The sequence below is a fragment of the Nylanderia fulva genome, unplaced genomic scaffold (assembly GCF_048542155.1).
Source record: "Nylanderia fulva isolate GAGA-0341 unplaced genomic scaffold, ASM4854215v1 Scaffold30, whole genome shotgun sequence".
In the NCBI taxonomy this organism is placed as follows: domain Eukaryota; kingdom Metazoa; phylum Arthropoda; class Insecta; order Hymenoptera; family Formicidae; genus Nylanderia; species Nylanderia fulva.
Window position 1 is genome coordinate 2,494,808 of NW_028190369.1, and position 26,455 is coordinate 2,521,262.

At 28.9% G+C, this 26,455-nt stretch overlaps 2 protein-coding genes across 3 annotated transcripts in view; both read left to right on the forward strand.

Annotated features, from left to right (window-relative positions):
• Nca (neurocalcin homolog) overlaps positions 1-26,455 on the forward strand; it is a 154,007-nt gene that overhangs the window by 18,326 nt on the left and 109,226 nt on the right. The gene's annotated exons all lie outside the window — the stretch shown is intronic.
• Positions 1-26,455, forward strand: part of LOC114930555 (neuronal calcium sensor 2) — a 128,517-nt gene that overhangs the window by 18,203 nt on the left and 83,859 nt on the right. For both annotated transcript variants that reach the window (XM_029302356.2, XM_029302357.2), the window contains exon 2: positions 21,912-21,954. In XM_029302356.2, the coding sequence (XP_029158189.1) occupies positions 21,921-21,954 (34 nt within the window). In that variant the 5' untranslated portion in view covers positions 21,912-21,920. The remainder of the gene's footprint in view (positions 1-21,911; positions 21,955-26,455) is intronic.

The window sequence follows — 26,455 nt, forward strand, 5'->3', positions numbered from 1 at the left end:
GCAAGTCCAAATATATATAATAATTAGTATGTGTTTGTGTGTAAACTGTAAATTGTATTATCACAATTTTTTGCTTATTATTTTTGGTTGCTTGAAAAACTGCAATGTTTACAACCAGTTCTTTAGTTAGCCATAATTAGGCGTTTACTTCACGATTTCCGACTCATGATGACGCACGGAAACTGATTTGTATGCAGAGAGAATACGATACAAGCTGCACATTAATACGTATAATTAAATATACATCTAAATATTCTGCGTACATAGTGATGGATTAATAATAAGCAGACGCGCGTGCTAATTCGATCACATGCATTAATTTACTATTTATATATTTCTACATAATTATTATATATTTCTCGTAAATCTGCAAATCGACTCAGGAAAAAATGATTGGTCTCATAAATGTCAAATTTACATAAAATATGTTAGGAATACTACTACCGAATACTACTTTTTGACATCTATGTAATTTTCAGTTTAACATTTTAATTACATTATTATTTCTTGATAGTCATAAACATCTGTCCAATGTTTTATGCATGATTGTGAATTGTTGCACATGTGTGTCTATTCGCAATGATGTGTGAAATATAAATATTACTCTATAAATTTCTTGGAACGGAATAATCTCACTTCAAAAGAGAGAGATCCCACTCCAAGAAATTTAGAGAGATACAATATTTATATGACGTACGCACGAGACTTATGCTATATCGACTATAAATATTAAAAACTATAATAAATATGAAAAGTTATCGAATTCTTTTTTTTTAAATAATTATTTTGTTTTAATAATTATCTTCTTCGTGAAAAATAAGAATTTTTAAATTTTATTTGATACGAAGTTCATATTTTTGGCTAAATTTAGAACAAAATTTATTTTTGTTATATAATATACGAAAGATAAATTAAAAAATACATTTTTTACAACCTTGAATACTATTGTATATATTACATAGTATATGTACTTATACTATTAACCCTTATGCAGATAATCTATTTTTATATAACTCGGACAAGAAAGTAGGATCTATCAGACCCTACAGTTATTCTATTTATTATTATTATATTTTTACATAAAATATAACATTTAAAATGTAGTATATAAATATTTATTATACAAGAAGTTTATTTTCTATCGATTCACACTTTTTTAACTTAATTTATACATATACATTTCTCTTCTTACAAATAATAAATTAAATAAATTAATATTAAATTAATAATAACAAAAAAGAATGAATTGGATATAACATGATCCATTCGCATGATTAATTATTAGCTTTAAAATTGATGTTTTAATCAGTCTTTATTATTTCAAAAAAGTGTTAACTTTTTACATATGTATTAAAAATATTTGCATATTAAATTACTTGTATAATAAAAACACTATTTTTTTTTGCAATATTATACATCGTGAATCTTAAACTCATCGCCCCTTTATAATTTGCGAGAAATATCTATTTGATTCTATAACTATGAATGCATTCACTCATTAACGAGCATTTTACGGGTGGTTTCTCCCACACTTTGGGTAATTTCCATTTCAGTTTAAGCGATTCCCAGAGGCCTTCTTAGCGGGAGATACGAGCAAGTTTAATTATGTTTGAAGTTGATCGATATTGTGATGAAACGAATCATTAATTATTTCTGGGGAATAAGTTTCTCTTTGTCAATTCTTGTGAAACGTATTTATCTTATCTGTGGTCTATTTATCTCTTACGAATAATCAACATTTAAATTTGAGTCTTAAAAATATATATTATATATATATATTTGACGTTGCAACGTCAATAGTAAAGATAAACAAATATGAAATATGCTTTTAATATAAATATACAGTACTATTAAAATATTTTATAGAATATCGCGATTGAATTATCTGACATCATTGTTATATTGAAACATGTCATCGAAAGTTCATGGTGATACGATTAAGTTCCTATTGCATATTTGAACTTTCTCTAATTATATTTTAGCAATTATTTTTTAATACGATAATATTTTTTAATATGATGTTAAATGACTTTTAATCTTTTCTTCAGATTTTTAATTACACAATATATTGTATATTAATATTTATAACTTTTGCATCATAAATATTAACGAATTTTATTTTAATAGAAAATTATAGATTTCTTTACATCAATTTATGAAGCATTTTATATATTTAGATTTTTTCTAGATTTATTCTTTTATATATGTATATTTTTATATAAAATTTTGTGTAATCAATATCGGTTTAAATATTATTAAATAATGATAATGAATCTGTTATAAAATATATGTTTCTCGATATATCTTCAATATCAAATTAAATTTCCAATCAAATAATATCAAATTTAAGTTTGAGAGCAACATATATTATTAAATAATGAAAAATTAAATTAAATATTAAAATATTAACATTTTATTAAATATTATTAAATACTTTTTGAATTTTAATGGTCTACTTGGATACAAATATAATTGTACACAATAGTGTTTAGAGATGAAAGGTTGTTATCATGTCGTTAACAATTGAAGATATAAATGATGCTAACTTAAAATATATATAATCCTTTGATAATAATTTTATAAAAAATTATATTAAGATCTTGGAATATTTTGTAAAGCGGTACATAAAAATAGTTAAAAAAATCTGACGTTGTCTCGAGTAAGTTCGAAAGGTTTTACTCATAGTGAAACGAACGTATACCTTGTTTATCGGAAGAAAATGTATCGAGACTGAGATCGATACGATTCGATCTATGTTTCTACAGTTGAACTTCGCGCGCACATTATGGATGGTAGATAATGCAGGTAACTTGAAGGTTTTGAGTAAAACAGTTCACTGTACTCTCGCACCGACAGTTATTGTTTCGTAATCGTTTGTCGAAGACAGATAGATGGGGCTATGCATCATATAAGGACTCCTTTCCTAACCCGTCAGGTTAAAAAGGGCGCGTTTAAATAGAACTCTCCTTCATCTCAGTTTATTTACTCAAGTGTAGTGATAAAAATAGCGCGATCGAAACAACGCATATATGGGCATAAGGTATTTGGAGCGCTTTAGTGAATAATTCATTTAATCGAAAATTGTGTAAAATGAACTGCTATTGTATGAATAATCTCGCTGCTTTCAAGCGCGTGATTATTATTTTATTTTATTATTATTATTTTATTTATATATAGTACCTTCCATAAGTTTGAAAACACCTTACATTTTACAGTTAAAGAATTGCATGGCTGTTATAAATATAAATGTCATTTAAATATTTTATGTTTATTTTATTATTTATTTATACAAAAAAACTGCACAGATCTGTCAAAAGGATTCTCTTAATTTAAGAGAAAAATTCTCATTCCTTAATTAGATATTCGTAAGATGCAAGAATATAAACTTATGGAATGTTTTTATCAGTATATTATTTGAAATATTATTAATATTAATATTTAGTGATAACAAAAAACAGTCTTATAAATGGACATTTGTTATATTTATTGCATCAGTATCCTTTACAAGTTTGGAAACATGATTATATGTATATATATATATATATATATATATATATATATATATATATATATATATATATATATGCATAATACACATATATGCACACATATACATATATGACATGTGTACATCTAAATTCACATGTTAAGACCATAAATGTTCCTGCGTGTACATGCATATTTCTCTCTGTCTCTCTTCCAAGTTATATTGCTATATATATAACTCGTTATTTTTGTTTCAAATTAATATAATACGAATTATATGATATAAATTATTATTTAACTCTTTTTATCGTATTTTGATGTATTTAGACAACGAAGTTTCGTGATGAATAAATATATTTGATAAGGAAAAAGATAAGAAAACTTTTTTAATGATATGCAATTGAGATAAGTTCTCGGGACAAAAATAAATTGTGATAAATAAGTAGACAGATAACAACATAATTATGAACGAATATGGGTGGACTTATACATATACAAGTGATTTTATCAATACAAATAATGAATATACATATGATGAAATAAATAAATACATATAGCGTGAGATTGCACTATACAATATATAATATGGATTATTTACATGTTTGAGGTCTGAATTATTTTGAGCGCGGTTTCTGAGAGTACTATAGTATCGCAATGCGATGTCTCCATCTAAAAGTTCTGCTTTAATATCCTATATTTTATTCTCTTCTTCCGCTGCGCATCTCGACGATATATATACACGTGTTTTCCTAGACTCGAATGGAAGAAAAAACTTGGCACGTGCGCTGTTCGATGCTGCAGGTACAATCTTATCGATCTCAAAAAGAATTGCTTATCCGGTCATATGGCAAAACATATCTTTTACTTTCGGCAGTTTACCGTTTCCTCGAATTCCAAATGAACAGTTACGCGAAGAAATCAATATATGTATGTATATTAGTGACTGTTTTGAAATTATGGATATAGATAGATAACTAATTTGTGAATTTGTTGGCTCAATTTCAAACAGAGAAACAATATTTTTTATCAGATCAAAGCTCTGTATTTGAATTACATAATTAAAGTTATAATTATATAATATATAATTATAATATATATTTTTTTATATTTTTTTTCAATTTATATTTTTTATTTATATATTTTATTATATTTATATATTTTATATATTTTATTTTATATATTATATTAATATATAATTATAATATATAATGAAAGTATATCATGTATTTAGGGTGATAATGTAATAGATAATGATTCAACTATGTGTTATATGAATCTCTTTTGTAACAATGTAACAGGCAATGATTCAATTCAGCCAGATCAATGTGTCGGATTTAACTTCGGAAAATGTAATTATTAATTTAATTATAAAATGTAATTATAGATTACATTTGGTAGATAATGATAATAGATATATAAATGTATGAACGCAGCTGCTTCGTAGTTGAAATACCTATGTTTGTAGAATATAACGATAATTAACGTTATAGTGAATGATTAATATAATTTTTTGGCTGATATCAATAATTGATCCTGCAGCATCGATCACAAATTTGTCGGTTCGTATCAAACTCATTTAAGTTCATATTTGTCCATAACTATATTGTTCATTTATTTTTTACACAACTCATGTTTTTATTTATTCTATTCTAATATTATTCATCCTATATGATTATCGATCTTTTTTAATATCACAAAAATTGGATGAATTGAATTAAAGATGGATAAACATTTTGATAACTGCACTTTAAACATAACTTTTGTAATATATTTTTGTATATATATATATATATATGTTTAAAATATTTATAAACATACGTTGTGTTAAAATAGTAATATTAACGGGATAATTATAGGAGACAGAATTTAAAAATAGAAACAAGATCCAAATTCGAATTCTGTGGATCATGTAATTATAGTAGTGAAATATAAAACCTCGTTTCACTTTAGACTCATCTGAAATTTTAGTTTAAGGGTAACGTATATGTGAAAAAGTACGAATTTATCAAGTTTACTATACAAGCTGTGACATTGAAAAATTTGCTCACGTCGGATCTCGAAATTGACTTTTTCATATAACGAAACAAAACGCGTTCCAGCACGTTAACGATTGTACTGAACATGAATTTATCTTGCGTTCAGAACGCAAGTGTTGCTGCAATTTGTAGAACGGATAGAGTGAGCGATTTGCAATTGCGTCATTATTAGGAACAGTAATTTCCATTGGATAAAATATTGTTACGATTTTTCGCGACTGACCGCAATTCATTTTATTGTCCACAATACGCCGAGAAAAATAGTTTTATTATTTTTTTATAAATTAGAGTTTTAAATAAAACATTTATCTTATCGTCAATTTCAAATATCGTCATGCACTACATGATAAATAAAATAAAGTAGAAAAAATATAATAAATAAAATGAAGCGAATCTGTTTATAACATTAATATAATTTTTGCATAAGATATTAACATTTTTTCCAAGAAAGAATATAATGTTGTACAATTAGCATTTTCAATGAATGAAAAATTTATCCTCTCTGTAGAAAGATAATTATATTTTTTCTGAAAAGAAAAAATTTACTTTATTTTATTTATTATACTTTCTCCTATTTTGATTTTTAGTTTATTTCATATCATGTAGAGATGACATTTGAAATTGATGTTAAAATAGATATAAATTCTTCAAAAAATCTATGATTTATAAAAGAATAATTAAAATTATTTTTTCGTGATCTCAGTGAGCTTTGAACATCTAAAATAGTTTTAAAGAAATTATTTCGACATTGTTCATAAATTAGAAATCATTTTAAAAAGTTGAAAAATAATGATTTTTTTTATTGATGTTGGCTACAACTAAACATTTCATAAGAAGAGTTATAATGTTTTTATTCCTAATATATTATTACATATAAGAAATTGTATTTTTGTTCTAAAAAACAATTTATATTTAAAAATAAATATGAAGTATTGAATTTAAAAAGTATTTTATCATAAAATATATATCAAAAATTTTTCCATATCAAAAAAATATCGAAAGAAATAATTATTTTTCAACTATTGAAATTTTCCTATTAAATATTTTAATAACCATGCTCTTTGAATCCTGTATCTGGTTTGTTAAAGAAAAAGTTGATTCTAAATTGAAGGAGGAATATCATTTCCTGTTACTTTTATTCCTTCCTCTCTGCAAAGCTAATGGAGAAAGCTCCTTGTTTATTGAGACTTATAAACTGGAAAAGTCTTGCATTATTGCTATGAAAAAAAAAAAAATGATTTGAATTGATGTAGGAGATAATGGTGTTTGTTAGAATTCCGATACGCGCAGATCAGCAGACGTATGCATATCTGCCTCGATGATGCGCGAGCTCGGGTAAAGAGAAAAGCGGCTTCTGTTTCCATTTCGACGAGATTGCCGTGACGGTTGGTTCCTCCGGGGGAGGATTTTCCTCCGCAACCTTTTCACCCCTGGTCGCGTCGCCTTCCAATCCACCGTTTTCTTCTCGCGCGGCGGTGATCATCGTTCTGCCCGCATTGCGTCGCGGTGCTGCCCTCACGACGCCGGCGCTCTGCCGATGCCCGGACTCTTCGTCCTCACCATCCCTTTCTCTTTTCCCTCTCTCTGCCGTGTCGTTACGTTTCACCACGAGCTTCCGGCGGTCGCCTCTGTACAACCTTTCGACCCCGACTACGGTCATCGCATACATCCCTTTTACACGACAGGGCCAGAGCTTTCCGAAACAACTTTCTCTTCGCACAATTAGGACAGAATTACATCTGTTCTATCATTTGTCAGATTCTTCATTCATTTGATGGATTTCAATGTTTTGCTCCAATGTTTTGGGAACTCAGCTTGAGGGAAATTCTGATTGTTTAATCTGCTCTCGAAGAATTTCCAGAAAATTGATTGTTTTTAGGGGGTACCAATCTCTCTGTAAGTTTTTTAAAAATAATTAAGAAGGAAATTATACATATTATAGGGTACATATTATAGGGAATAATAATTAATTGGTTAGATTTAAAACATAATAATTAATCGCAGTCATAGTTACACGTTTTAGGAAGAGATAAAAAATGACTAACAATAAAATATATAAAATTATATATTTTTAAAATATTTTTCTAATTTAATTGTGATTTTTAAAATTTAATATTCGTGAAATATTTGTGCGCAATCAAGAGAATGCGAATATAAAGTAATCTATATATAATCTATATATATAGAATAAAGGAAACTAATAATGATCTATATATATATATATAATGCATTCATATCTGTAGAAAATCGATAAAAGTTCACTCGAATATACGTATATATGTTGTTGTCAACTATAGCTCCTGCTTCTCTTTAATCTTCAATTTTCAAAGTAATGCGATAACTATCGACATCTTTCATCTTGTTTTTATCCTTTCTCTGGTTAATGAAATTTCATCGAAATGCTCATAAAGTAGAATAGATCCGATTTTATTTGCGTCCATCTATTTTCACGTTTACATATAATACGTCTCCGTAAATTCTCTTTTCCTGTTTTTCGCAGATTTTTAATTCTTTGGTAAATATCACTTTTTACGGAGCATTTTTTAATATTTATACTTAATTTTATTTTGTTTTATTTGTGTAATCAATATATTAAAGTTCACCTTTTTTTTTTACTTATTTCGCAGTTAATGGATACATATTTAAAACTTGCTAAAAATATATATCTTTAATAGATAATATCTTGCTTCGTAAATATAATATCGGTAAAGTAATAAATTATATATTATATATTGAAAAAGTTATTTTTTCTATCATAATCTTTTGTCACGTAAAACATTATTTCGGAGTGTATGTAATAAAAAAAGCATCTGATGTTTCTAAATTTTAGTATCGAAGAAGAAAGAGTAACACTATTTTGTATCTTGAAAAGCTCCCATAACTTGCATCTTTTTTACATGTCCCTTGTACATATATTGTACAAGAAACGACTAACGCGTCTAGAGAAGAGCACGATACTCGTTAAAACTTTTGAATGAGAGGGACGGTTCTCGTTAGTACCCATGTGTGCGCAAGTTCTTTTAACAATTTTTTATCTCACTGAAAATCTTCAAAACGCTGCGCGTAAAACTATTTTCAATGTTTTGAAGATTCAAATTCAGAGTCTGTGAAACGAAGTCAACCTGCTCCTTCAATTACTCCAATATTGAATTTTCCACTAGCGGAGATAGACACAGAGAAAAAAGAAAGATACGAGTAGGTTCTGCTATAAAGACATTTAATACTGCAGAAAATTGATTTGTCTGATGAAAAAACAAAACGTTATAAATGATTCGTTCTATATGGTAATTGCTCCGATGTTGCGCGATACCTCTCCGGATTTTCCTTCTTCCTTTGTGTGTCCTCTACTTGCTCCCTTATGGCATTCACACGAGACTTACTCGCGGAAACACGATTAATTAATGGTGCGCGCAGGTAGAATGAGACGATCGTGCGGCACTTTATACAGCAATCCCGACGCATTAATCGTTTACTTCTCATTGCGATAGGAGAAACGCTTAAATCACAATTACACGAAGCACAACACTGGAAAATGGCGCGGCCGAAATGCGATTGCAACAAGTATTAGCAGATGCGATACACGAGTAATTCAAGATATTACAATTCTCAAAGTATACTTATGCATTTCACGGCAATTTTATTATCCATCATTTTATAATGCAAATAAATAAATATACAGTACCCACCATAAGTTTGGAAACACCTTAAATTTTACAGTTGAACAATCATATGGCAGCGATCTGTATAGATTTTTTGTATCAATAAATCGTAAAAATATTTAAATGACATTTTTATTTATGACAGATCGCTGTCATGCGATTGTTCAATTGTAAAATGTAAAGTGTTTCCAAACTTATGGAGAGTCCTGTAAATATACAAGTTGAAATTAATCACACGAATTGATAATCGTTAATTGTAATAATCATCGAAAATAAATATTGCATTTAGCGTCTTTTAATATTTATCGCGATTGTATTTTGAAATCTAGTTCAACTACACACAAAGCGTCATTGAATGAGAGTCGAATTAGCAAGAGACATCGCGAAATGCTCCGTGTGTCATCGTATTACTTTACGAAATACGATCGTGACAAATATTGGAAAAATATCAAACGATCATTCCCCACGATCAGCAACCATTATCAACGATTTTACGAGTGTTGAGTGAACCGTAGTTTCATATAATCATGGTTCTCGTATCGCAAAGTATAAAACAAAGTGCGTATCGAAGGCGTTTAATATTGAGCACGCTATATAAAATACTGTACGATCGTCATATTCTAATCATTATTACGCGCGTAATTGATATTTTCGTGAATTTATGTGAATGCCATAAAGAAGCAACGAAAAGATCAGGTAAGAGAAGAGAAGGAAGCCCAGGAAAGTATTGTGATGGCTCAATTACAAAGTGAGTAATGTGAATAATTTTGTTAATTTCTTATTTGTAAAATTGATTATTTTATCTTCACGGTTAATAATTATTATTTATCAATTAGATATTAAAAGATATATTAATAATTATAATTAAAAGGTGTATAATAATAAATATTACATTAGATATTAAAAATTAAGAAGATAACATTGAAGAAAATTTAATCTTTTTATATAATGGAAAATTATAATTCATTGAGTATGCACAACTATAATCTACAATTCGTACTTTATTAGTGGATAGTCTCGGATAATCTCTAGATTTAATTAAATTGAACGATATCGTGACGTAGGGGAATACTGTACAGAGACTGCATCGCTGCATAGTATTTGAACAATGCATCGAATACTTCAATCAATGGCAATAAATGCTTCTTGAGAATATCATCGAAACGTTAGCCGGATAATACTAGGCATTTATCTTTTGATCGATTCGTTCGGAATGATTAAGTTGATAAGTCTTCGAATGTAGATATCTCGATAAATGTTATATCTTCTTTGATCTCCGCGACTTTTCTCATTCTTTTGGCATCATAGAAATATTTCTTTTCGTATTGTTAATGAGAAGCACAATCATAAAAGCAACTACCCTTGTTTGAAGTTTATGCTGATGTAGTGACGATTAAATAGTAAATAAATATTTATTTATAGAAAGAAGAGTTATTATACAACTTAAATTGTAGCTTAAAATAGAATTATCGCTTCTTTGATTGTAATCTTGAAATATTTAGATTATTGCTAGAACGTTTAAATGAATAAAATTACTTATATATAACACACACACAAGTAAAGAATAAAGATAAAAAGTAGAACATTTTTAATAATAGTTTTAATAAAAAAAATTTAGGAAAAATTTTTAATACATAAAATAATACAATAATTGTTAACAATAATGACAATTCTTAGATACTGCGTGCACATCGTAATATATTTAAATAAATTTAAATATAAAAAATAAAATATCTTTTTATTTCGATACACGGCTTTAAACGTATCGTGAAATAATCAACTATGTATCACATTTGATAATATATTCTATTAAAAATAACGTATTTTTCAATATCTTCAATGTAAGAATATATGCTTTCTTGTATATATGAATGTTTTTGATGCTAAAGATATGATATAGAAGACGAAAGATAAAATCAATTTTCTGCCAAATGGTTTTTCTAACTTGCAAATTGATAAAGTTTTAAAAGTTTTACTTTGGTATCTAAAAATATCCTTAGATATCAAAGTTTTTATAAAACATTAGAGAAAAAGAAGTATCCAATATTCTTGTATCTTTGATTTCAGAATTTTAGAAACAAAAAAACATACATTTAGTAAACTATCTGGAATTATTAAAAAACTGCACAATTAAAGACACATATTAGCAAGATCAAACGAATTAATTGCATAGAAAAAATAATGTGATACTAGTGAAATTATATCTTGTATAATTCAAGAGTTTTATTTTATTATATTATGGATCGAGAGTTTTAATCTATTGTATTATGGGTGTAGGTTATTTCGAACTTGCCTTAAATTTCAACTTCTAATCTGTCGATGATTCATCGTTATAAGTCTTTGTTGATGTTCGCTTAACGTTGACAATGTAGAGAGTATGTTGAGTTTCCTTGTGCTTTTAGTCGTCAGTTTGACAAAACATTTTGTGGAGATGGCGACCCACGGTTTATTTGTCGAAGTCATTAATCATCCGATCGTGCATATTTTCTTAAAAGTAGGATAAGTGTGCGATGTTATAGCACATCCTTTCCACGGCAAATAACGATGCATATAAAAAAATATAAATGGACGTTATTGTATAAACAAAAACAAAGATATGATTTATTTAGAGAACTATAAGTGTTTATAATTTTTTTACGCAAAAATTGTTTACACATCTTGCATTACTTAATTCCATACTCAAGTAAACATTCAACAAACATGATATAACTTTCACATTTGAAGAATATCCACCGACCTATTAACATAATTTATAATTTACATTAATTTCGCACAATTCGATAAATTAATTTCGTGATATACGTCTCGAAAATACAATTACATCTATGCGGTTAACAGGAAATACAATTAATTTATTGCTTTCTTTAATAAAAGGTGTTTATGTGATTTCATTAATATATTACTAATTAATAAATGCCCATCGTAGTAATTGGAAATTATTAGTACATAGGTATTATATTTGCTGGGGGTGAAATTTCATGAAGGTTGTCATATTGTAATAGCATAGATTGTATAATAGTAATTGATAATAAGAATTATTATAGAAATAATAAATATTATGGAAATCTTTTTTATTCTACAAAAAAAAAAGAATATATGTAAATTATGATATTAGTGAAAAAATTTTCAATTAATATTGTTTTGCGTCATACTTTTGATTTTAATGCTTTTAAAAATTATCTGTATTGCGTAATATCTTTGTATTCCAGTTATTTTTATTTATTATCTTTAATTTATAATATAAAACACAAAAGCAATTTCATTAATAAAATTGGATTATTATTATTACTGTATTTATAATAGCTTTGTAGAGTAAACTCGATGTTCCACTTAAAATACATTTTTACATTAAGTAATTAGTTTATAATCTGTAAAAATTAAACGTACTATAATAAATTGTTGAGTAATGTTATATATGTATATATAATCAAATATATAACATATTATTTTCGATGAAATGTTTAAAAGGATAAAATATCTGATATTATATTTCTCGATTTTATAATGTGTTGATGTTAATTCTCTGGTATTAATACACGTGAAGCAAATCACATTAGTTTGTTTTGCTCTGTATTTTTGCAGATATTTTATCGAATTTATCTTTCATTTGAAGCTTTTTCCATATCAATTATTTTTATGTATAATATGAAGAATTAAAGAAAGAAATTAAATTAGTGAATTACTATTGACAATTTATGCTTTCGCATAATGTTTGCGTAAATTCGATCATTCCCGATTAAACGTATATCTAGCAGCGCTCTGTTCTAGACTTAATCGGTTCTATGCGATCGTAGGAAATCGATCGCTTACAAGCACGTGATATTTGTCGACATATCTGACATAGCCGAGCAATTTATTTTCTTGATGCGCACAATCGGACTGGCGTACTTCCTCTTGACGCGTTTATATATATATCGGCAGGAAATCGAATAAGAAGGACGGGTGTATCTCGCAATAAATCCCAAACCACAATGGGACACTCTCTTCTAACGGGGATTTATTTTCACGGCAATTTACTTGATTCCATGTGCGTACGATTCCCACGTCGTTCCTCGGCTATATATCGCCGTGAAATTAGGGCTTCCCCGTTTGACATTGCACTCAATTACAGCTTCTTATACCCGCTTATCCTCAACATCTGTCGCACTCGGCTAGAAAAAGAACGCGATTTAGCCTTGCTTCACGCGTATACACAGAGAGATCTTCATCCAAACTAGTTACAATTCGGTGGTTAATCCACGTAACTGCGGAAACAAAATCAGGAAATTCAATCAATCCCTTTTCTAACATAGAATTCTTTTTTTTTAATGTTGAACTTAACGCACTTATTGTGCATATATTTGTGCTTGATATATTAAATATAAGACAATAGTTGGTGTATTTCTTATTGTTACACAATTTTTTTAAAAGAACAAAGAAATTTATCAGTCAAAACACATGTTTTTAAATAAAATTTATAATTTTAATATCGATACATTGAAAAGTAGAAAAGTGAATTTTTCGCGTTTGTTGGTACTATTTTTTTTAGTACAAATTTTTATATTTTGCGAATTATAATTTAATCTAAACGTTTGTAATGAGATACAATCTTATTCAAAATAAGAGTGATACATTCAAATAACATTGTATTAATAAAATTTTATTTTATTTTATTAACATATTTTTATATTATTAATGTAGATTGTGTTATTTTTATTTTATTTATACTAACTATTGTATTTATACTAATTATAGTAACTATTGTAAATTTTTATATGAGAAATATTATCATTGAGCCCACATTTTTATAGTATTGTGGCTAGAAAATTGTATTTAATTATGAATTAAATTTAATATTCTAAATCCACATGATAAAAATTCGGGATTACAATTGATTTCACTTTATTAATGAGAAAATATTAGTCTATTAAATAAGAAAAGGTTATAGAATCTTTAATTTTACAATCTTGTGGTAATCAAAGATTAATTTCGGCACGTAATGTAAAATTTCATCTTTTAGTGCTGACCCATAAAACTTATGTCTGACTTGACGTATCTGAAAATGAGCGATTTACTTGTTTTCGACAAACTTTCATTGAGTGTAGGATAAAACAACTAAAAAATCTACTAGCGAATATTTTATCGGACCGTACAGGACGATAATGACCTAAAATCTGATCCGAATTGGCGTCTTTAAAAACTTGTTTGTCAACCGGATTTCCCGGAGCGAGTTGTGTTAAGTGCATCAATTTCTCACGCGAGCTCTATTTCGCTTATGCACGACTTTCGTTTGCGCGTAACTTTTACGAAATGATGAAACAATAAGCATGAGTCGGCTGTTTATATCGGCGAGTCGGTCTTCGAGATTTCAAGGACCTCGAGAATCTCGGCACGCCGAGATTCTGCGCGATTAACATATAAATGAAGGAATTTAAATCCAATAAAGCCACGCTTGCTCTAGCAATCTCATCTTCCTTAGTAAAATTTGGTACGCATCACGAGTATCTAAATTGTTATAATAATGGCTCCTGTCCTTATACTTTATACTGATCCGATTATTATATTAACATTTGAGAAGATTGTTGAGATATTTTTCTTCTTCTAGATATACTAATATTAAAAACATTCGTGTGATATTTTGTGTCAGATGAAATAGGCTTTTGCATACAACGATAAATGAAATAAATTGTGGTCAGTCAAATGCGAGATACGGTAGAAATTATAATCTTGAATATATACATATAAAAGGTAAACAAAAATAAATAAATAAAAATAACTGTGAAATAAATTCTCGGTTTTTTATATTTGTATCAACTTTACGTCTATTATAATGGAAATTTACTCACAGAATTGCAAATATGTTCAAACTGTTAGCAGCAACTACAAGCATACGCTAATGTTGCATTTGCATTCTTGTCTTCTTCCGTTCTCGTAATTTATGTATTTTATTTCCGATGAAATAATATCAACGAATTGCAAAGCAATACATTGTGGTTAAACAACAAATATATATTTTTTTTTAAATCACGCAAAGCCGAAAATATGAACAAGATATAAAATTGAAATAAGATTATTATTATTATTATTATATATATATATATATATTTTTTTCTTTTTTGAGAAAATTATTTATAGAACTGTTAAAGAAATTTCTTGGCCTGTCTCTCCATTCAGTTTCAAACCTTTAACACATAGACATAGTTGTACATATAGTTTGATTCTAATCCAAATTCAGGCTGGATCTAACCCGAAACTATGAAGACTAACTGTGGCACTAACTTGTCTTCTAGATGTTCCGGAGGACACTGCGTTATCATTTAACACATAGAAATTGCATTGCATTTCTGTGCAGTTAATATAAACCTCTTAGAAGCAAGTAACGATTAATGCAACTTTGAGGGTGGTTGGATTGCGATAAGAAAGCTTGTTACTTATTAAATTATTAAAATAACATCGCTAATAAAATTACTCGCAAAGTTAATTTTAATTATGATTTTCTCGTGCGGCAAGAACATTTGATAATATTATCAAAAGTATTTTTGAAAAGAAAATTCTATAATAATAATGCTCTTACACAGAGAGAAAGATTTCTTTGGATGATTTTTCTCCATTTATTTGGATTTATTTATTTCTTTTAATTAATTTTATTTTAACTTCTTCTCTTTTATAACGACATCGAGAATTTCAGAAAAAGAATTTTTACAAAAGAGATAAAAAATAATTTGTTCTCAACCGTAACAAATAAATATGACTGAATTATTATACGTTTATTATATTCAATACATTTCGCTTAGAACGAGATTAGTCCGATCAAAGGCGCGAACTAACTTCCGCTTAGAATTCTCGCAGCTTGTCCGCTTGCTCGCTTCCTTCCTCTCGGATTAGGATGATATATCGACGAGAAATTTAGCAATAATATTGGGCGAGATTCGAGTTCGAGCAAATTAATTCTACGTGTCAAGTAATAAGTTTGGAGGTCGAATCGCTATTTAACACCGCATGGAGCGAAATAGAATTTGTGGGGCTGATTAGTCTTGAATCCTGAAATAAATTACCTATCGTTACTGATTAACCAATTATCGACGAGCGAAAAGACAGTTTGTCACTGGCCCCGTTCACCCGTCTCGCTTCATCATCGAAATCGAATTCGCAGTTTAATTAACGAAGCTAATTTAAACTCGACCAACATTTGCGGAGCAACTAGCATCCTCAGATGATGGATACATAATCTTTATAGTACACTACATAATATTCTCGCTTATCGTTGCAATTAATTTTTCAAAACTCTTGACTCCTCTTATCGAAATTCTGGTAGGTTGTAATCGTTCGGTTGATTGTCATTTGTAATCACTTTGAATGTGAAAAGAAATAATATATTCTTATTCGTTAATATAATATAATAAGATTTGTACTAAAGTTTCTGCTGTAATTATTATGGCATAAAATTTTAAATATATATATATCTACATTTATTCCACAATATTAAAATAATTTAGTTTTGATTTTAGATTTACTATAGCTTGAACTGTAATGGAAGCAACTTTTTTATTGCAATATCAATACCTAAACGTATAGATACGTCATATATTAATCATCCGAGCAATGTACTTAAAGAATAATAGCTCTGACGAGAATGGAAGATTTAATCGCGTCGGTGCAACAATGATATTTGTAATGAACTATGTTGTTGCTAGATTAAAGTTTCTCCGCCGTGAAACTTCTACAGATACGAAATTTTATTACCAGTCTTAAGTACGGCAACGAAAAGGTCGATAAAACCGTGACGAGCGTTTCTGTTTGAACTTTAATTATTCGCATAAAGTTCGTCGAGAGTTCTCGTTCTCGTTTTACGATCCGGAACGATGGAAAAATGACAAAGGAAAAACGAATTCGGGACGCGGTTGTGCGGATACCCGAGCGAATTTCTTTTTCCGCACCTCGGAAACACATCTCGCGGTATACTCGTACTTTGCAGTAGTATAGATACGCAAAGTGCTTTCGTCGGCATAAACTGTCGACGGTTCACGAACAAGTTGGATTGAGTAAAAGAAGCTGCGATACCCGGTTATCGGGTCTACTGTTAAATCGTTATTTGCATAAAATTTATTAAAGCTGCGCGAGACATCTTGAGAAATGCAGTGCACACAAATTACGACGGAAGGAATAAAAATAAAGGGGAAAGAAGATGAAATACATTTTCAAAGCAATACATTTCGAGATCGCTTTGTACATTTTCTCTGTGTGCATAATTTAGAGTTAAAAAAAATGCAAAATATATATAAAAATATTGTAAATATAAAATATTTTCTATTTTTGATTTTTTACAATCGATTGATTTTTATATAGAAATCTCCGGAAAATAGTCATCAACATCTGATTGATTATCTGACGAATCTCAGTCATCTGACGTTACAATGATTGTTTAAATAATGTGTTTAACTCATTTGAGATACGATTACGTTTATAATTGAATGAACTCTAATACGTAAGTAATACACTGGTGACTCCTGAAATATAGCGTTGGGAAAGACGAGTAGTAATCGACGGCACAAGTCAGCCGGTGCGCGCGACACAATGGCTGCTTCCCTTCGGCGGTCACCGACGTTCCTAACGCATTTCTCAGGGAGTTCCATTTGCCAGACCGCGATTTATAGAGGGTCGCCGAGCTTTGGACAAGCATGCGGTCACGGGAAAACGGAAGACCTGTTGGTTGGTTATCGTAGGTTAGATCGTAGAATCTTCAAATTTCCTGGCTGCCGGAACTTCTGATTTTAGGATATAAGTGCATTCCGAGAAACTTGTCCCATTTCTTTTTGAGAGATCGTAAAATTAACTTATTTATGGATAATATGATAATTAAAAAAGTAGTTATATTAAGAAATTATTATATTTGTTATATTTTTGTGTCTACCTTTTTACTTTTAACGATTGATAATATTGATATCGATTTATTCACACAAATTATATTATTTTTTTAAAATAAAATAACATTTTTAATAAATCAAAATAATAATAGTAACAAAATTAAAAAATAATACTTTTAAATTATATGAATAATCATTTTGAGTTACGGAACATTTTTATTTCAATTAAAGTCTTAAAATTGTTAGATTATCATATACATACAGTTACAGCAGCATTATTGCTATTTATGCGATAAAATATTAATTTAAACCAATTAGTTATCGCCTGATATTTCTATTATCCCCTGATATTTTGTTATTTTTTGTTTAATTTTTTGTTGCCGTTAGAAAAGAAAGAGTTTACGTAGCATATGAAATTTATTTAACAAGTATGTACAGATGGATATAAACGCACTCATGTCGATGCGGCCATCATGTATGTATATCAAGAATAAATATTGACCAAATGACATATTACCTCTGACCATTACTTTCTCGATAATGCGTCGCTGGCAATAATTATTGCTATTACACCGTATAATTGGCGTACGTTGAGTATCAGTGTTTGTTCATAGATATATAGATAAAGTATGCATAACATCCTCCATCATAAAAAATTTATGCATTAATTTTATCTCGACCATTTTGCATTATTCAAATGAGAAAGAGAATTGTGCGCGGAAAGCGAGAAAATAATCAAAAAGTTTTTTGCAACACGTACATATGTTTAAATATATTTTTTCTTCAAATTTTTATTTATAAATTTTCATAATTCCCCTAAATTTTACTTTTAAGTTATGTCTGATTAAATACAAAAAATTTGATATACATATTTATTAAAGATTCAATATCAATATTTTATCTTATCTGTTTTCATTTTAACATTTAAATATTGATTCAGAATATAATTTAGATTTGAATATGTTTCAACTTAAATATACACTTTTGAAAATTTCGTATAATTGCGCTCGAATTCATCTCATTTAAATGTAAAATATTACATTTTCATTTACAGACATAAACGTGCATATAGGAATCGCTTTTTATATAGCGCAAGAAAATTAAGTTCTGTTAAATTGATAAACTGAACGAACGACAACGTTAAATGTTGTTCATTTAGTGCAATTCGACTCTCTCTCTCTCTCTCTCTTTCTCTTTTGCGATAGAAACATAAAAATGTCGGGACGCGTATTCGTCCTAAAATATTGCGTTTTCTTTTTTCAATAGAGGAAAAATAATGAGTCCGCTGGTGCGGCTTGCGACACTGCAGAGATTATTGCGAAACCGCGCGCAAAAGTATGGGGCGAACTGTACAGCGAAATGGATCCCCGGTTTTTAAATAACTGGGAAACATGAGTGCTCGTGGAAGAAAGCGATATAATGGATGAGGTTTTAAGTGGATTTATCCTTTCATCACGATGCTCGGGTATCTGCTCATTCATCGTACACATGTCATAGTAGTTGCTCCTGCGGCGCATATAAAAGCGAGCTTACTATTTTTTTATTGTACCAACTTTTGCCGCGTGTGTTAACCAATAATCCAGATACGCTTTTAAACTATGAGCACTATCCATGTATATTTGAAATATATCAAGAAATATATATATATATATATTTGTGCTATAATATATATAAAATATTAGAAATCTAAAATAGAAGAGATAATGTATTTTTATTTTTATTAATTAATATGTAAATATTTCACGACAGTAAGATATTTTATTACATAAATCATGATACAAATATGTACATATAATTGTATTGTGATGCGTGTAATAAAATATCTTATTACCATGAAATATTTAAATATTAATTCATAAAAATGAAAGAAATTTCATATCGAGTATAAATAATTATTATGTGCCCTCTTTCAGGTTTTGTTTCATTTATATATATATTTATATCGTTAATATTATAAAAAAAAATTATTAAATATATTTTATATAATAATCTTTTTTCTTGTAAATATTTTGAAAACATATTTAGATAAATATGGCGTGAAAATGTGTGTAACGATATTAATATGTGATTTATTTGAGTAATAGTAATGTTTATTTTTAGCTCTTGATCGGTAGCTATTTGACGGAGAAAATTATACGACATTAATTACATGCTAAAAATTTCGTTGACCTTATTTAACATGTATGTGAGAGAGAGAGAGAGAGAGTGATAAAACAATTTGTTTCGGTGATCGAAATCTTGACGACATCATCGCTGTTAAATGAATGTATATGCATCGTATCTCTGTAACGTAGTAGTTATGGTAGTGTTTCGACAGCAGTGCGATAAATGGGTGAATAACGAGTATGATCGACCATAAAACGGGCACAAATGTGGGATAATCTACCAAAATCGATGTAGTCCGCTTTTGTGCCGAAAACGATTGCGTACATTTCCGGTATCCGGTGAACGCTACGCAACGCGGTGAAATTTAGAGGATCGTCGTTCTGTAATCTCTGATTTATCTATTTAATTATTCGCATGATAAAGCACGAGCGTTTCATGTTGAGTTTCGGGAGAGCTCTCGTCGTTCGTTAATACATATTACAGAATATTCATACATGCACACGTTACACATGATTCTCTCTCGAATTTGATAAAAATTTGAAGACAGTTTTATTATATGTTTCAAATTTTTGATTATATTAATAGATAAAATAATTCGAATTTTTATTAATATAAAATTAATACATTATTTTTTTCTTGGTTTGACTTTGACGGATAATGCAAGTTGAAAGCTTTTTAAAAAAATGGAATTTTAGAATTAGATATCCGTTTTTTTTCTTTTTTTTTGGAGAGCATACATGCGATGAATCCGCGTTAGTCGAGCAATGCTATATAAAAGCATCGAGGGGGCAACTCGCTGATAAAATCTGCATTCATATCGTGTTACCGTAAAAGAGAGAGGAATAGATTCGATGAATAAATCTAATCATTTTGTCACGAGTTGATCCTTTTTCAAGACTATATACATATTCATGGAAAAGTTATGTGAAACAGAAACAGATATATCATTAATCTTTAAAAATGCGACGAAAAAGTTAAAAATTATTAGTTACAAGAATTATTTAGTTATACAGGGTGTCTGACGTAAAGTGTCACACCGAAAATATACAAGTAGATCTTGTTATTTGAAGATGATTTTTCCTCAGCAAAAATATAGAAGCATTAATAATTTTCGAGTTATAAGCGATTGAAAATAAAGGATTTTTCGCAAACTAAGCTTTGTGAAAATAAAATATTAACAAAACCACATTCTCCAATTAATTTCAAATAGAGTTTACTTTAATAAAATTTTAATTTAAAGCTCAGTTATAAAGATACATGATGGTAAAAATTGGAAACATCTAAAAAATGATGGCCTCCCTCGATATTTTTGCTGAGGAAAAATCATCTCCAAATAACGAGATATACTTGTATATTTTCAGTGTGATACTTTACGTCAGACACCCTGTATAATCTGAATTATAAGATTTGGAAAATTTAGTTAATAATCTAATGAAATTTGTGTAATTATGGATAATACCCGAAGTTTAGATTAAATCTTTAATAAGAAATTGCATTTCGAATTTTAAAGTTATTGATTTTTTAATCAATTTAACATATTCTTAAAGATTTAATTTTTACCATTATAAAATATAATACATTATATTATAAAATTAATAATTTATAAATCTATCACATATATGTGTATATTGTTAAATAGATGAAAAAACTAGACGAAAAATGGAAAACAAAGTTATCACGTTTCTATCTCGAGTGAACTTACAAGACAAAGATTTCTTTTCGCCAAAGCAAATCTGTATTGCCAACTTTTCCTTCATGAAACACTTACTTGTTTGTTTCAGGAGGATGTCATGGTGTCGACCGCGGTACGAGATATCAAGAAAGGTAAGGTGTGAATTGAATTTTTCGAAACGTCGGTCGCGTTGAATGAAATTTTTAGGAACGTATTCCCCCAATAGTCGCCATGTCAGGCGTGCTACATAACTTTTGCAACGCGTTTGCGCGACCGACGGTTTCCAGCTTCACGTCACATTGCATCATATACTTTGACGTGCGTTTTAAAACGCAGTTTCGTCACCAGCTGCTGCGACGTGGCCTGTTAAAAGAAACAGGTAACGAGTCGTTGCGCAAGTAAATAATGAACACGATCGTGCTATACGTCGCGATGGATTTATTAGTGCATCTATTTATTCGATTATTTATATAATTGATCAAAAATATGAAACGATCATATCTGAACAATTTGTGTTTCTTTGCAACATTGAAATTAATTTTTTAAAATTATTTTTTTAATTACGCAAACATATCTGATTTTTAAACGAAATAAAGCTTGATTAGTTTCATTGATTTTGAAAATTTTGATATAGATAAATGTGAGATTAATAATAAATCTTATATATATATATATATTAATGAATCTGGAAGAAATTTTGATTCTATTTTTAATTTAATGGCAAATTCAGAAGGTGAGTACTTATAAGATCTAAGTGTTTATAAAAAATTTAAAAAAAGTGACCGATAGTGCACATGAACACACACATACTCTTTTCAAAACTTTATGAAAACTTTATACAGTATATCTGCAGTGAAGCTGCATTTGAGTCCAGTTGAGCTGCATTATAATAGAACGTCGAAACTTAATTTTTTAAATATTTTTAATTAATGATTTTGGCATACTTTTGGATCTAAATCACTCGAATGCGTTTTAAAGAGACGTTGAAAATAAATGTAAAATTTATATATATTTTTTATATTTTTATAATTATGGTCTTTTTATAAAAATAATATTTAATATTTACCAATTACAATATTTAAATATTTTTTCAATGTTTATTGAACAAATATTTTTTTAACTTGACGTTTTAAACACATTAGATTTGGAAGATTTAAATAGTTTGAATAATGTTAAATTCAGCGATATAAATATTAAGAACAAAGGTATATACACATATCAAATAGAGAAACACGCAATGATTTATTTTAATTGAATTGAGTTTAAGTAGACTTAAGCAATATTGAATTGTTGAAATATATATAAATTTTACATTTATTTTCAACGTCTCAAATTAAGAACTTAAAAGGTATATACACATAACAAATATGAGAAACACGTAATGATTTATTTTAATTGAATTGAGTTTAAGTAGATTTAAGCAATATTGAATTGTTGAAATATATATAAATTTTACATTTATTTTCAACGTCTCAAATTAAGAACTTAAAAGGTATATACACATAACAAATATGAGAAACACGCAATGATTTATTTTAATTGAATTGAGTTTAAGTAGACTTAAGCAACATTGAATAGTCTGAACAGCTTTGGCTGTCGACGTCTGTCACAATTTTCTCCCCTTGCATCTCTGATGGCTGACCTAACATCGGTAATTCCACTTGCGTGTACGCGGCCGTTGCGTTTCAATCAGAGCGAGCGGCTGAGCGTAAGCGCTACAAGTTTTCGATTAATCACAGTCGCTGTCCCAATTTCTAAATTCACAGCCGTCTTGGTAACGCGCGCGCGTCATAACTTGCCTACGTTCGGACATTGTCGCGGAGACGTCGGATATTGATTTCTCTCTCGGCGCTCTCGTGAATGAGGCGTGTCTGTTCCCCTTACAATCAAATGACCGCCTCAATTATTTTTGCCTTAATCCTAGGATTATGTTTCATCGCGTGTCCCGAAACGCGAGATTATATCATAAACGATTCCCGATTCAGGCCGGATACTGTAGTACATCAGTAGATTGTTCCCGCGGATCGATGATCGCCTTCGCTTCGTGATTTGATCTAGCATTCCCATTACGAGAAATCAAATTCGGATATATGATATTATTTCAGTGCTAATTTATTGACTATTTGCTATTCAAATTCCGAACTTATTGCTCCTGTTAAATTAGCAGAATTGATATTAAAATGGAAGCATTGATTTGACATTTTATTTTTTAAATTTGCTGTTTTTTTTTTTAAAGTAATATCAGCGTAATGTCGAGTCATCATTCTCAATTTTTAATATCAATTTTTTCCCAAATTGACATAAAAGTAAAAAATTTCAGACTTTTATTATAACGAATTGACAATATTTGATTATGCTATATATTTGAATTTGATTTCTCGTAATGGGAATGTCAGATTAATGTCAAAGGTCCGATGATCGAATGTCGATAATGTCAACTGGGAATATTCACACATTAAGTTCAACGCTATATAACATTATTTAAACTTTATTCGTCCCTTGAATTATTCAACTGCTATTTAATCAAACTTCTACAAAGATTGAAATTTGAAATATTTAATGTTACGTTTACTTTACTTTTTAATCAAAAAATATCAGACGCAACATTACTATATTAAATCAATGGTTTAAGCTTCATGGAGTATAATAGTCACGATACAAAGCTACTTTTTATGTCGCTTTTTTTAACCTGCATAATGATTTTATTTGATCAATATTTTGCCGCAATCATATTTGGCAACAACATGAAATTAATATTGGTCATAATAACGTTGGAAATTCATTAAATTTAATCTTGCAATCAAGTACTATCTGTGTGCTACAGAAAGAAAACACATTATTATTTATCTGTTTACTATTTAAAGTTTATTTATTATATAATATATAATATATATAAATAAATACGTATTTCAAATATTCTAAATAAATATTAAGCAGAGTAAATCAATATATGTACACACCCGCACACACACACATATATATATATGTGTGTGTGTATTAAATAAAAAATTAATAAGAATTTATTAGACAAAAAAGACATAAAGCTTAATTTATATATTTAAAGCTCTAAACGATTTCTTTGAACATCAGTATCTTGAGTTTTCTTTTTTATTTTATCTCAAGGTTCTGATTTTAATGATTCATAAGACACGCCAGAGGGAAAATTAATTTACTTTTTATATAATACTCGCACAATTTGCTTCAAAGATTCTATTCAGAGTTACAAAATAAAAAAACATAAACCATTTAAAAAATTTGAATAAAATTGTTCAATATATATTTCATAAATAAAAATTTACCCCGTGTGTACGCATATAAAGCAATTAATTATTTCCGAAATAGTTTTTAGTAATTCTTAACAAATCATTTAATTTCTTATTTCTTATTTTCTCTCTCGCGTTGATCTAATTAATATATCAAATTCTCTGACAATGAGCTACCTATATGTTACATGTGATCGTTGAAAGTTAAATTCACCATCTCGTATGGTTTTATACAAGCACCGGAAAGAAACGTAGCCTCAAATTATGTAGTGCTAAGCGTAGGATATGAATGCAATAGCCAGGATCTTCAACAGGCATTTCTATTTCCCTTTGAGTAGCAGAGCTACTGAGGTTTTAATCGAACCACGACAAACGATATTCGGGAGAGTTTACTTCGGGCGAGTCGATGAATTTCGCACTACAGGCGATTTCGCGACGAGCTCCTCTTTCTCCAGCACAGCCGATGTTTACCGAGTTCCTCGCTAAGCAGAAATAATCAGACCTACTACTACCTCTTTCTCTCTCCCTCTTCTCTCTCTCTTGGTGTCTCGCGATCGATACGCGTTTATCAGCATTCCCGGGCTACATAGCGGACGAATCCTTTGAAGATAAAGCACAGCATATAAATATTTGACAGCGCGGAACAGCGCCATATAAACACGTTTCGCGCATATTTCCCTTCCGGCAGCGAGAATCCGCGTTTTAATGCGGTTGCTCGAGGATTTATTCGCGGATATAAATAACGCGAAATCATTTCGCGCATTTTTCGAGATAATAAACTTTCGTTGCGCAGCATCTCACCTATCGAAACGTATCTCCGTCACGATGTCTCTGCGCTCTTCTACTTTTTTCGGCCTGTTTCCGTCAGCATCAAATGACATTGTTACGAGCATAAATATAGAAAATATTTTTCGAATTCTTTCTTTTCTTATTGTAAGAGAAATAACAATCTCATATATGTGTACACGCATCGACAATACTTTTACTTCGTTCGTAATAATTCCGAGATTTTCAGTCTTTCCCCATGTTTGGAATTTCTGATGGTAAAGCATACATATATGTGCCACGATAATTTAACTTGGTATAAAATAAAATATTTTGTGCAATTTCTGTGAGAGCTTATAAGAGATTGCATCTTTGAGATAACTGCATGATCAAAAATTCGGAAAATGTAAATTTTATATTTATAATATGATATTTATATGATTAATGGAAATTTAAAATACGAAGATATCTTGCAGTTTTGTAGTTTTTTTATATGTTGATTTTACTAATAAAAATGTAAATGTAATATATACAATAATAACAAAAAGTTTTTATATAATATATCTGATAATATATTTCTCATATAAGAATGATAATAATTACAATAATAACAGTATTTTTCTGA